The 14,635-nt window shown below is 40.7% G+C and overlaps 1 protein-coding gene across 4 annotated transcripts in view; it reads left to right on the top strand.

Annotated features, from left to right (window-relative positions):
- Positions 1–14,635, top strand: part of LOC124145060 (gliomedin-like) — a 53,707-nt gene that overhangs the window by 23,337 nt on the left and 15,735 nt on the right. For 2 of the 4 annotated variants that reach the window (XM_048398837.1, XM_046514728.2), the window contains 4 exons: positions 439–492; positions 2,045–2,158; positions 12,254–12,370; positions 13,595–13,675. In XM_048398837.1, coding sequence (XP_048254794.1) covers positions 439–492; positions 2,045–2,158; positions 12,254–12,370; positions 13,595–13,675 — 366 coding nt within the window. The remainder of the gene's footprint in view (positions 1–438; positions 493–2,044; positions 2,159–12,253; positions 12,371–13,594; positions 13,676–14,635) is intronic. The other 2 variants (XM_048398842.1, XM_046514729.2) reach the window with 1 other exon arrangement.

Here is a 14,635-nt window from a genome sequence, read left to right as displayed (position 1 = left end):
CAATATGTTCTTTGCGGATATGGTTTTATGAACAACAAACCTCGATAAACGCGAACCATATAAAAAAAAAAATCAATTCTAAAATTCAGGCAAATGTGGCCAACAACGAGAATACCACGTCTTGAGGACATCATACATTTTTGGAGTGATATATATGTATATACATACATTGAATCATTCTGATGCCTAAAGTATTATAACTAACGTCAACGTGGCCCCTTGTGGCCTAGATATTGTGTGGGAAGATAGTAGAGGAACAAGGAGAAGAGCAAGACGTTCTGAATATATGAAGATGGAGAACTTCACAATGAATGTCGAGTACTAAATATGACCAATGAGCGATTAGAGAAAATGAAACGAATTCCGATTACCACATGTGAAACAATTAATGTTGATGTATAAAAATACCGACTTAACAATGTATATATTCATTTGTAGGTCCGCCCGGCGTTCCAGGATCAAGAGGCGAAAAAGGGGACTCGGGGGCTCCAGGTGCACTTTACACACATTGGTTATAAACCATGTTAATTTAAGTTACCTGTGTACATTATCTTTCGGGATAATACAATGCCAGGCCAATGAACGTATTCACCTATGTTTGATGGTGGCTAGAATTGAAACAAACAAGACTTGGTTGTTCGATCGTGATCTATTTGTCACGGGTACCATAGGCGATATGATTTGCATAATCTCAATGAGTATCTCACAAGAAACATAACGGTCGCATTTTCACAGTACACAATATTGAGTAGAGTGAAGTGTTAATTTTGGAGTGTACACTTTCCGTTGCCTACCAGTTTACTACCACTCACCTTGGCTTAAATTAAACGCTAATGTCCTTCTTAATGGCTGTTTGTCACACGGTCTAGACAAGATGGAGGCGACATTTACATGAATTCATTGGAACAATATCAGTGTCAAATCGTCTCGGTAAACAAAAGCCCCAAACCATGAATCAGAACTATGAATTCCTTGGTCTTGATACGGATTCATCCTTGGAAAGAACACTTACAGTTCATTTCAAAACAGGAAAGATCATTGCTCCACTGGAATTGGTAGTTTTTATTTTGATTTATGTTGGATAGGAACATTTCCAGTTTGTGTCAGTAAAAAAACTACACTTGCTTAAAGTTTGGTCATCATTATTGTACTAGATTTCGTAGTTTCCATATCGATTCTTGTTGGGTAGGGACATTACCAGTTGGAGTCGTTTACAAAACCTATACTTATTCAAGGTTATAGATTAATACGGTAAAAGGATTTCGTAGTTTGACTAAGATTCTTGTTGGGTAGGGACATTGCCATTTCATCTCGGTAACAAAAACTGAACCTGTTTCAATGTTAGAAATCATTACATGTTGTCCTGATGTGCAATCAAACCCAACATTGGTCCAAATCCCTCGCTTTCCGGTCAGAATTTATTTAGTAACCATTTCTTATCCACGATAGACATCATCACACGATATTAGTGTAGTTATCATTCTTTATCGTAATTTAAACTACAATTTCTATTACTATCTGCCTATTGATTTTGTACCAGTCTGCCAAACAACTTCCATGTATAATGTACTTGGACCTTTGGCCTTCTTACTAAATCGACTAAACTTACATTGTAATGATTAATTAATCTGGAAATTTGTATAAACGGTTTGTTTAACCTCGAATAACACTGTTCGTGACTACGAGATTTCACTGTCGATTCAGGCAGGATGGGTGAATTGACAGTTCGTTTTCATAACAAAACTGTACGTGCCCAAAGGTAGAAAATCATACTATAGTGCTTGGATTTCACAATCAAACACAGATAACATTTGATAACAAAATTGGTCCAAGGCTTAGAATCATGGGCTACCACCAGCATGAAATGTATAGATGTCGGTCAAGTGCACGTTTGAGGACAAACATTAGTGTACAGATAACATATATTTAATAGTTTATTGATAGCAGTTGCTGTGACTGCAGTCAATCGGATGTGCACACATCATAATACACATTGACATATTGCAGCCCACTCACTCTACCATTTATGTATGTTTATACACAGGTCTCCCCGGCAGAAAAGGCGACCCCGGGATCAAAGGTGACACTCCTGACCCAGGATTAGTAGCTGAGAATCTTCGGAGTTACAACAGCATGCGAGGACCCCCCGGGCCTAAAGGTAGCGTGGTTTTACGTGGATGAGTTGGTGGATGAAACGATGTATAGTTTCATATAGTCGGAATCGTACAACAGACTCTGCTTTGGGCAGAGATTTCATGATTGTGGAAAGGGTTTTGTCGCTTTCATTTATTGAAGGATTACACGGCTCAGGTCTGTACACAACCCAAACAAATATATGATTCAAACAATTAATAAAAAATGTATTTGTCTTCCAGTTTGTGATATTTATATAAAGCTGATGAATGATTAACCCAATTACACAAAAAAAACACCTATAAGTACGTGTAAATCTAGGATGGAGATCGGCGTCTGACAGTGAAAACAGTCATCATGAAAGTGATCCTTTAGAAATGAACCAGTAGATCTTCAAGCAACGAAACATGCATGTAAATATGGAGATAAACATTCAAATGCATAAATATCCGATCAAAATAATGCATTCCTGTGAAATTTCATTCGTAAGAACCTGTTCCTTTCTTTTTATCTTGTGTTCCTTAATACACTCGGTTCTTCATGAACAGATAAACTTGACCTGATCCTGATTGTGTTGGTGTGGAGATTAGTTTTCTAAACTCTGTATTGAGCTTACATTGTTTAGTTGATACTGTTGTATAGTCTTCAATAGCTGTATAAATCAAAGTATTTACGAGTGTAGATAAAGATTTAAAAGGTAGCAGCCTGACAAGCACAAAAATGTCCTAATAGGAATTCACCTGATGTTACTTGAAAGAGACAAAGAACATTCTCTCATCGACTTTTTTATCGGAAAGGAAGTAAAGACTTTACGATATGTTGTCTGCCATGCAAACAACATAAAAAAGACATCGCCTTCAGCCGCTGGCTGTATTTATGTCAACAATGATTTGTTTGTTTTACCTGTTTGAACATATGTTTGGACTGGACTGACTGTAACTTTTGAAGTAAATATAATTACATCAAGATATGTTTTGAAGGACTTAACACGTGTGATTATTCCGATCTTGTCCATTCGTCATGTGAAACTCAAGAATTGAATATTGTTTTACACCGCTTTTAGCAACATTCCCGCAATATCGCGGCGGGGAACATCAGAAATGGGTGTAGGTAATCGAACCCGGGCCTTCGTCTTGATGATCGATCGCAGTAACCCCCCAAGGCTACCCAACCACCCCAAAGCGACGTGTCAGTTAAATCCCGTGTTAGAGGAAATCCCGACGTAACACGGGCGTTGCACACTTACCAGTTTGGAGAAACCTCTGAGCACGGTATTACACCTTTCAATGATATCTTGCATAAAGTGGTGATCAGAAGTTAAGCATCTTTATAACTTAACTGCTTTTAACTGTCAAAATCAACCAAAACAAGGCTAGTATATTGCGGTCAAATATGGTTCTGGCGATATATACGGTAATAAAAACTTGTTAACACAGTCGAACAAAATGAAACCATTACAAATGAGACGATGCTGCTGAAGAGCTTGATGCAGGGTGGAGAGTTTGACGAATGACACTCTGGCTTATGATCCTGAAGAGCTTGATGCAGGGTAGAGAGTTTGACGAATGACGCTCTGTCTAATGCTGCTGAAGAGTTTGATGCAGGGTAGAGAGTTTGACGAATGACACTCTATCTGATGCGGCAGAAGAGTTTGATGCAGGGTAGAGAGTTTGACGAATGACGCTCTGTCTAATGCTGCTGAAGAGTTTGATGCCGGGTAGAGAGTTTGACGAATGACACTCCATCTGATGCGGCAGAAGAGTTTGATGCAGGGTAGAGAGTTTGACGAATGACACTCTATCTGATGCTGCTGAAGAGTTTGATGCAGGGTAGAGAGTTTGACGAATGACGCTCTGTCTAATGCTGCTGAAGAGTTTGATGCAGGGTAGAGAGTTTGACGAATGACACTCTATCTGATGCGGCAGAAGAGTTTGATGCAGGGTAGAGAGTTTGACGAATGACAATCTGTCTGATGCTGCTGAAGAGTTTAATGCAGGGTAGAGAGTTTGACGAATGACACTCTATCTGATGCGGCAGAAGAGCTTGATGCAGGGTAGAGAGTTTGACGAATGACAATCTGGCTGACAACAAATGTCATACTTGCAATGTATGAAAACATTAACTTCTGCAATATCTACAATTGATTGCCCTTGAGGTCAACGTGAGTGGTTACGAACAATAATGAATAGATGTATGACTGTAATCTCAGATGATCCTACGTAAGTGATATGATAGTAAATAATATGAATCTGATCGATATGTTTCGTGTAGCTCTCCGTATTGTAATACATATCTACGTCAGTATTTTTTTCAATATATTATAAATTAAGGTTTTGGAGTGGCATATTACAATTTATGAACAAGTGGATGTATACTATGATTGTGTCGAGAATAATATCGTTGTCTGTGTATAGTGTTTCAAACTACCGAGAGTGTCTGTGACTAGTGAGGCCAATCCCCTTCGACTGATTTACCCACTAGGGACTAGTGAAACCACCTGGGATCATTGCTATGTGACAGTAAAACAACGCTCATGATATAGTCGGATCCTTACAATGGACAATGGACGAATTTTGTATGATTATAGAAAAGTTTCGATTTTATTTAGAACCACTGGCAGTGTTAGTGACTTGCATTTAGGACTAGTGCCATTTTCTGTAAATAACGTAATGCACTACAATCAGTGTACGTTATTTGTGTGTAATACCAGTATCAGTGTCTGTGACTAGTGTCATGGATTTGTGCTATATGTGTCTTATACTAGTGTAGCTTCGATGGCTTCTGTGTCTAGTGCATGTAACTTATGTCACTGCCTGCGCCGAGTGGCTGGGAGTAATGTCAATGTACTATTTTGTCCTATGTCTAATATTCACGGCATTTTATAGCACTACGTATGCACGGTTTATTGCTAATGACAATTCTGTCTGTGGTGTAGATTTGTCACTGTATCCATCTATTATCGCTGTCGAAGTATGTGTCAAGAAAGTACTGTCTGTATCAGGTGCCAGCTCAAGTAATCCTGCACTTCCATTTGTATCTAGTACCAGTGACATTGCCTGGAGCTAGCAATAGGGTGCATGTGTGTATCTCGAGCAAACGTATCACTGTCCAGTGTCCATTATGCCTGAAACTGTATAATTCTAGTATCGGTTTCACTGTCTGAATCCAGACTTCAGAGTCCAAGCGTCACTAACATGTTAGTTCAAAATCATCGATTCTGTCGTAAATGATTTACTATATTAAATGGATTCGCACGTTCCGCTTTCCACTTTCAATCTTCAGCCTACAGCCAAGTCCATTCGGATGTTCTACTGAGTCTAAAGCTAGATTTGCTTGTATGTTGAATGTGGCAATGTACACGTTTTCTTGATTTAATGGCTTACAAATTGTGGAAAGATATGTACATGACCATTTCCAGTTAAGCAACTACATGGGTGCATCCATTGTAAGACTTATACCGCCTATACCTTATTCTGGAATATCAGTCATTTTCTCTTTCGGATTTGTCTCTGCGCATTCAGAGACTTTCATAAATCGAAGAGGGTTTTTACTTAGTAATAGTTTGAATGCCATATTCATATTCAGAGAGGTATGCTAAAATCTTTGATCTGTGTCGGATATTCCACCCAATGATAATTTATAGCTTTCATGTATTGAATTAACTTTATTTAAAAAACCCGTCAAATGCAATCTGGTACTTTACACTAGTCAGTGATAAAGGACGAGCGGCCGTGTGGGTTAAGACGCAGCAACTTGCTATGGCGAATTGTTTCTCGTTGTTGCCAGGATCCGCTCATATAACAAGTCTTGATATATCAGCAACAGATATACCTGTGATCGTAATTTCTCCAACATTAAAACGCCTATGACTAACGTCACTTACCTCTAACATTCAAATGGTACCAAATACCGATGAAAACGGATCTGTAATCAGTAGGTCCATGAGTGAGTTGGATGTAACGCCGGTTTAGCATTGTTTCAGTTGCATCATGGCCTGTCTGCTTAATTGGGGAAGAAAACTCAAAGTAACTCAGATGTTTACGATATTAAGCGTCAGTGGTCTAGTGGATAGAACGTCCGCCCGGAGAGAGGAAGGTCGGTGTTTCGATCCCGCGTCATACCAAAAGACGTCAAAGATGGCAATTGTTGTTACCCCGCCTGACGCTGCGGCATGGTATCTCTGGGTTTTCACTGTAAAACCGGCATAACTTGTACCAGCAGATGCACCTACTCACACACGCACTCACATACACGCATGCATGCACGTCGATATATAAGTGCAATAATCTTGAAAGCGGCGTTAAACCCCATTTCTCCTCTCCACGTTAAACCATCAAACTCGAGTATAGTGCTGGCAGACCAGGAGTCGTTGTACGATGATTTGATAATATTTGATAAAGACAATCATAGAACAGAACATTGTTCATTGTACATGCTGAAAGCTATGAACTACCACTACCCTCACATACATACCAGCGTATAAACACACACACACACACACACACACACACACACACACACACAAACACACACACACACACACACACACACACACACACACACACACACACACACACACACACACACACACACACACACACACACACACTCACACACACACACACACGAACATTCAGGCACGCACACGCACACAAACTAATATACACACAGGCACGACCGCAAGCACGCGCACATAAACACACTGTCATACGCACGCACCTGTCGCGCACACAATACACACACATACACTCTGATATAGACACGCACACCAAACCACAACCTCACCACCAGACCAACTGTGCCCCTTCATCAATACAAGGTTGCAACATAGAGCAACATACGAGGGGACAATTAGCGTTGACAGTCCATGTTTCTTGCGACTGAGTAGACACCCTTAGTGATTGTTCTACACTGTTTATTGTCACGTTATACATGCATTAAAACTTTGCTTTGTCAGTGCTCGCCCGACGGTTATGTCATTCATCAACCATCTATCATTAATGAGTTATTGCAAGGGCAGTATCTACAAGGGCGTTGTTAAAATTCGTTATCCATTGACACGCACGGTCAACACCAGACGCATACAATCAAATAATATACGCCTTATTTTTATTTACACTCTCTTCTGAATACATTGAACTATTTGCTTAACGGGGAACAAGGCATCGATCTTTCAAACAAGGGAGACAATGACTATGCAGTGGTATGAATTAATGAACTATGTGTGCAGGGATTCATCACCAGACACTGTCAGAGTCTGTGAATTCTTGTAACAGGACACCTAGACAAGACCTAAACAGGGTGTATGCTGCAATAGCCGATGTCCATTTGCAGCCTAGATCTTGGCGTTGTGTATCATCAAACTGATATAGTCTGTGTGTCTTTCACTCATTTCTATTTATAGACTACCTGCATCACTTCGGGCTTTCCTCTCACATTAAGCTGTCACGCCGTGATATAACTGGAATATTGTTAAAAGCGGCTTTAAACCCAAATCACTCACTCATTTCTATGTATAGACAATCTGCATCACTTCGGGCTTTCCTCCCGCATTAAGCTGACACGTCGTGATATAACGGGAATATTTTTAAAAGCGGCGTTAAACTCAAATCACTCACTCATTTCTATTTATAGACAACCTGCATCACTTCGGGTTGTCACTCACTTATACACATAATCATGTATATTATTTGCACAGTTCTTTCTTGGTGTACCCCTGTCATGCTGCTCCTAATCCTGACAGATGATAATCACAGTCGCTCACTAACATAGGCACTTCATACCGTTATATCTAAAACAGTCATGCAACGTTAACTTGACATGATTCACTGCCTTTCAATATATCAATTGACATAAACAAGAGGGATATATCTATAGAATTGTCATATGGATACTAAATGGACAAAATCATTTAATTATTAATTAGGTAAGGAGGTAACTTGTAACGCATGTAAATAAGGCTTTGTGAAGCAGCTTGTGTAAGGGGATTGCAACCATATTCCAGCAACATCCTTCAGGGACTCCCGAAACAGGGTCCACAAATCATACCCATGTTGAGTGTTGCCATGGGTCTTCGGCCTGATGTGAAAACGCTTTATCCACTGAGCTTCCTTCAGTGAAGTGTGCCAAAACATGGTCCAGTAGAGAAGATGAGTGAGTGAGTTGGGTTTAACGTCGCTTTTCACAACAGAGAAGATGAACCTGTTGAGTGTCTTTCAGAATAGGTTTAGTCAGTGCAGGATGCTGATAGATCATTTGCAGGATGCACAAACTGAAAAAGAGGAAACAGACTTGAAAAAACCCCATTCTACCCCAGTCATCAAAAGTTATAAAAAGTTTGTAGTTTTTCCCACGGAGAAGGCATCAATAACAAAGCCAGGAGTCACTACATTTATTGTTTAAAAACTTTTCCATTAGTCCAGGATGTTAACTGAGGAAGATGTCTGCCCAAACCACGCATCAGTACCATCAACTTTTCGTTTGATTCTAAAACCCTAAGACATGCCCATTCATTTTTTGTACTGGATTCCAAAGCCCCATACAAATCCGCACAAAGTGAGGGAGAGATGTTGCTGAGTTCCTCACCCGCCTCACAGCTGAAGCACAATCCATCACACAATCAAGGAAGGACTATCTATATATTCACGGCCATTGTTTGAGACAAGTGGAATCAATACCATGTCCATTCTGAAAAAAAAGACAAGTGTTTGCTTGAAGTTTTGCAATCTGAGTAAGGAACAAGCTCAATAAGATTGTTTTCAACTTTGGACATTACTATCCAACACGATAAACTTAAGGAAATACTTCACTCCTTAACCCAAAGGGGAATTTTCTCAAACGAACAAACAAACAAACATCTCTGTCGCGAACGGTCCACGATGAGAGGGGGGGGGGGGGGGGGGGGGGGGGGGGGCACGGGTGGCCCAGTGGTCTAAGGCGCCGCGATTCGCTGTGCAGAGTTGCGTCACCTGGACACGCCAGAAACCTAAAAAAGTATGATTGTAGGTTCGAATCCCGGTTCGCCCCGATTAAGTTTCTAGGTTTGTCAGCACCATACCCGTGCTCGTGGGCGTTAAAGGCGTAAGCGGCGTTAAACACAACTCACTCACTCACTCAACGATGAGAGTTAATGTTATCTTAAGTTTACATAAAAGCCAACATGTGACATGCTGGAGTTCCCCACAGATAACATCGATGTGAAGTCTGGGGATAGGACATTTAGGCCAAACGTAAGCATCCCCATGGGCATCACCTGTGTTCCCCACCTTGTTGATCTGTTTTTTATATATTGATATTTGATATGTGGTAGTGTTCAGGAACACCATCCAAGTCGGAATCCAACAATGGACTTTAGCAGAGATTTCTTAGGATTTTTTAAAGTCCTCTCCAGTCATGCGAAATCTCTTGCATTAATTCCGATATCACATATTCGAAATTGGATCAGGTATGTGAAGAATATATGTCCAATGAAATACAGACATAAACCAAAACTATTCGTATTTTACAAAAAATATCATTGGTGGAGAAAAAAACCGTTTTGCTCAAGACGTTTGTATTTGTTATGATTATACTTCTGATTAAACTTTGCACAGATAAACTTGTGGGCTATTTAGATCGATGGACTTTTTGCGGGTAAATGCTTCAAATGGCTTTCTAAAATGATAAGTGAAAACTATAATCGACTCCAATTTGGCTTGAAGGATTATGTGTCCCTCGTGGCCAAGGGATCCCGACCATGAATATTCATACAGTCGAGACAGGTAATCACGGCAGTAATTCCTCATGGCCGGATAAGTATTGTCCTAATATATAGACATTGTATAATGCGATTGTTCCGATCGAATGCAGAGCCTTGGAAACTGCACGCAAATAGCTAAAGTAGCTAAAGCCCAGCTGATGGTGTAAATTGGAGCGGTAAATATGTATCCAGCATTTACATTCTACCGTACAAAACAACGTTGTCGTGTCAGCTGCTCAAAGAGCTATACAGTGAAACCTCGTTTATCCGAACCCCTTTAATCCGGAAACCCCGCCTTCCGGACGATAAACGCTCAGATGTATAATCTATACATTACAGCGTACGCATGATTTGATACAACGGACATTTGTTCAACTTGTCGATTTCACTGCGACCGATAACGTCTGGATTAACAAGGTTTCACTGCATTAATACACAGGGGCTTGTGTAAATCATACCTGTCCATCCGCTTGACGTTTTCATGTAAAGAACAATCCGAAACTGGAATCCAAATTGAGCCACGCCATTGCGATCCCATCGCTGGTCCGATTAAAGGCATTTCTGTGATACTCTAGAACTATTTGTTTGCGTAAATTAAATAAGGACAGTGACCTTATGTATACATGTTAACTCGTGTCTCTCTTCTTGCATCTAGTTTCCTGTCAAATAACGTTCTGCCCTACAAATTCCTTTATGCAAATAACAATTCCGTTCGTCATATAACTGACACGTCCGATCAAATAAACCTACTCAGGCGATTAAATAGGTATCCATATATTAATAAAGGAAAATAAATAGCTCATCAATGAACAGTGGGAAGATGTGTAGAGTTGGTTGGTTGGTTGGTTGGTTGGTTGTTTAACGCCGCACTCAGCAATATTCCAGCTATATGACGGCGGTCTGTAAATGATCGAGTCTTGACCAGACAATCCAGTGATTAATATCACGAGCATCGATCCACGCAATTGGGATCGATGACATGTATCAACCAAGTCAGCGAGCCTGACCACCAAATCCCGTTAGTCGCCTTTTACGACAAGCATAGTCACCTTTTACGGCAAGCATGGGTTGCTGAAGACCCATTCTACCCCGGAATCTTCACGGGTCAGATGTGTAGAGACCTTAGGCACCAAGCATTTGATATTCGGGGTGGGGTCGGTTTCCTTCAGGTTTTTCAAAAAAGACAACACAATGCTTGCTGGGGCATGCTCATTGTCCTGTACAAATGTGTTGTGAAATAAATATCATTGTTCTGCTCCTCCTTTCAGACAAAAAAACATGTTTTGAAGAAGTGACCCAAAATACAAACGTGTCTCCAACAATGCTCGGCCCCTCATTCATCAAACTAACATTACTGCAAGTAGGTTACACCCAAATCTTAATGTGTTATTGGGACTCCTCGCCCCAAATGATGATACTTTCGGACGACTGTTTGTTCGTGACAACAAATTGTTGTTGGAAGTTGGAAGTGTCTAGTGAGTTGTTCCCCATAGATGTAGATGTGCAACGTAGATAAACGCAATGGCCTGACAATATGACAATCGGCATTGGGAGAAGGAGTACAGATAATCGACGTCAGAATTGTGAGAATATGCGGGAAAGACCAAATGTAACCACCACCACCCCGTTCATAAAATGGACTTGTCCGACATTGCCACTGTCGGATTCTATTCAGGGAGTCATCATTATTTGAATACGAGTAAATAATTTTAAAGCGTGTACTTTTTACTAACATCCTGAAAGAGGCTGTACGCAATGTTGATATCTCATATAAGAAATAAACGACTCGTAGTCGATGATTATCATACAATAAAACACTGCAGGGATAATAAATCACTCAGGGCTCACCTCTCATGGTTTATTCTCCCTGCAGTGTTTTATTATACCATAAACAACGTCCACGAGTCGTTGAGAGTGTATATTTACTATCTATCTTTAAACAATAATGTAATTATGTAGCTTAATATAGTTCGTTCCCGACAAGAATACTGCTCCAGAGAACAAAAAAAGGTTTCGAAAACAATGTTCGGGTCAAGGAAATTAGTTTTGAAAAACGTTGTTCCAATCATGGAGCTTCATATCTAGTCAATATTACACAATATTGCATTGTTGACATTTATTTCTTTGTTTGTTGAATAACGTCGCAATATCCCAGTTATAAGACGACTGCCTGTAAAAAAAAAAGACTAGACATTCCAATGACTGATATAATGAGCAGCGATCCACGCCGCCGGGGTAAGATGACACGCAATCAAGCAAGTCACCGAGCCTGGCCATCGGATCCCGCTTGTCGCCTCTTACAACCAATGTGTGATCTTTTTTTTACAATAATGACATGTTTCGAATGAAAAAAAATAATTTTGCCATATTGTCTGTCTGCAGGAGATCATGGGGAACCGGGGGACCTTGGTCCCATGGGACCGCCTGGACCACACGGAATGAAGGGAGCACATGGTCAACCCGGAACACCCGGGAGAGATGGTAAAGACGGACGCCTGGGTAAGCAATGCGTGTACCTCGAAAACACGCCGGAATGGTCATGTTTAAAGTACACGCCAATGATGGGAGGTCATATTTAGGTAGGGTAGACTTGTGGTAATACTAAATAAATTAAGAAACATCATCATCTGACAATAGTCCATATTCAAGTCAGCGAGATCTCTCGTGAGTCTGACTTGCTAATCATGTGACACAAGAAACGCTTTGCGGCGAGAGAAATCACGCCCCGTCTACACACCTCTTGACTCCCACTTTGTCATTAAGTAGCTGGTAATCGGGGGATGTAGACTTCGTATATTCCTATCGAGGTGTCACCATGATACATGAAACTGTTGGTACATATATGTATCTATATCACTCGAGGGGCGGTCGGTAGCCTAATGGTTAAAGCGTTCGCTCGTCACGCCGAAGACCCGGGTTCGATTCCCGACATGAGTACAATGTGTGAAGCCCATTTCTGGTGTCCCCCGCCGTGATATTGCTGGAATATTGCTAAAAGCGGCGTAAAACTATACTCACTCACTCACTCACTATAGCACTCGAGTATGAGTATTAAGCATGTCCTTGGTCAAATGAACATCGAAAAGAGCGGAAAATCCAGTATTGAACCTGCGGATCTGCATCAGCCTTGCAGTGGATAGCTACAGGGATGAAAGGTGTGCTCGTGGGCCAGTGATGTGGACAAACCCACTACATGCATTGAGTCGACGTGGTCGACGACAGACACGTGCATTGAGTCCCACTGCACCGTTTCCCCTTTGTGCAATCAAAAGTTATTCTTTCGTTACCTGCCGTACACGTAATGTCCCAAAACGAGGTGGGTTTTTTCCAAAAAGTTTATTCAGAAGCAATACGTTCCATTCCCTGCATGGGTGACAGTTGGGAATCTATGGCTGGCGTCCCCGCTGTGGTATTGTTGCGGTTCTAGGCGCTCAACAGGAGATGCTTTCAGGAGATATTGGTGAACTGTAACAAATTAATTAGTAATACGTAATGATCATTTCTAGATAGAGGATAGCTTTTCAAAATACAATTAGATTAGTAATATGCTCAATAAATAATCATGTAGCCCTCATTGCAACAGTTTTAACACTGCCTTTTCACCCAACATAACATTGCTTGAATGTAATAAAATCATCACATTTCCTCCATATGCCCCTAGTTTATGCTTGCTGTGCTATGACCTAACCCTTCCTATCCCTGCACCAATAACATCTGTTCCAGGAAAATCTGGCATTCCTGGGGATGGCGGAGTGAAAGGGGAGAGGGGACTCCTAGGATTTCCTGGCAAGAAAGGCGACCCAGGTGCATGTGCCTCTCATCACACATCACGCAATACTAACACGTCTAATAACACAGCCTGACAAGGCATACAACGATCAATTTACTCGTAGGCACATGTATCCCACAGCGCAGATCTAACGCGTGAATCGTTATTGCGTAATTCATATCATATCTATGGCGTTGTTATGAAGTATAACACAATGTATATATCTATTCTCGTAAACTGAGTTTTAATGAGTTTTTAGCATGCATCTGTGTAACGCATGGCTTTTATCAAGACAGCATACTCGAAACTGACGTTTTTACTCGGTAGCTGAAATATAACTATTTACATTCTCTCATCATAAAGGATATTGCCTTCACTAATGTAAACTGATGTCTCAGAAAACGTTATAAAACAACATAAGCTTTTTTCAAGCAGGTATATGCTGTTCTTATGGAAAACAGCGTGCATTTAAATGAATAGTTCTTTTTACAGAAACAGGAACCTACAATATCGAGTTACAAGAGTCTAAGTATGCTCTAAATATATATGAAATGGCAATATAGGACAAGCATTAGAGGATCACTTTGACCCAGACCGATTTAAATGTGGATCATGCTCGTTTCATGTTACACTGTGGTCATGAGCAAATCACTGAAATGAGTTATGCGTAGTTATCTCCCTTTATTGTAAAAGCTATCGCATGACGGCCTCAAACACCGACATCAAATGAAGACATACATCAACAGTATGGTCAACTGAAGGACGACTGGTTCATGATGTGAACATGATCTGTTCTAGACGATAAGGCACTGATAGCATGGGTCGGGTTGTGAGTCAGGTTACCGGTTATATTTGCTTCGTTAAATACTGAGTCAGTCATCCAATCACGATCTTGTTTCTATTAAAAATAGTAGCTTTCATTTGTCGTACAACTGAAAACCGGGCCAGTCGACAACAAACCCAAGCAAACTTGGCCCAATTCCATGCCTGCTGCC

This window comes from Haliotis rufescens, unplaced genomic scaffold (assembly GCF_023055435.1).
Source record: "Haliotis rufescens isolate VD_foot unplaced genomic scaffold, xgHalRufe1.0.p SCAF_1, whole genome shotgun sequence".
Taxonomy (NCBI): domain Eukaryota; kingdom Metazoa; phylum Mollusca; class Gastropoda; order Lepetellida; family Haliotidae; genus Haliotis; species Haliotis rufescens.
This window is presented reverse-complemented; position numbering and strand designations above follow the sequence as displayed.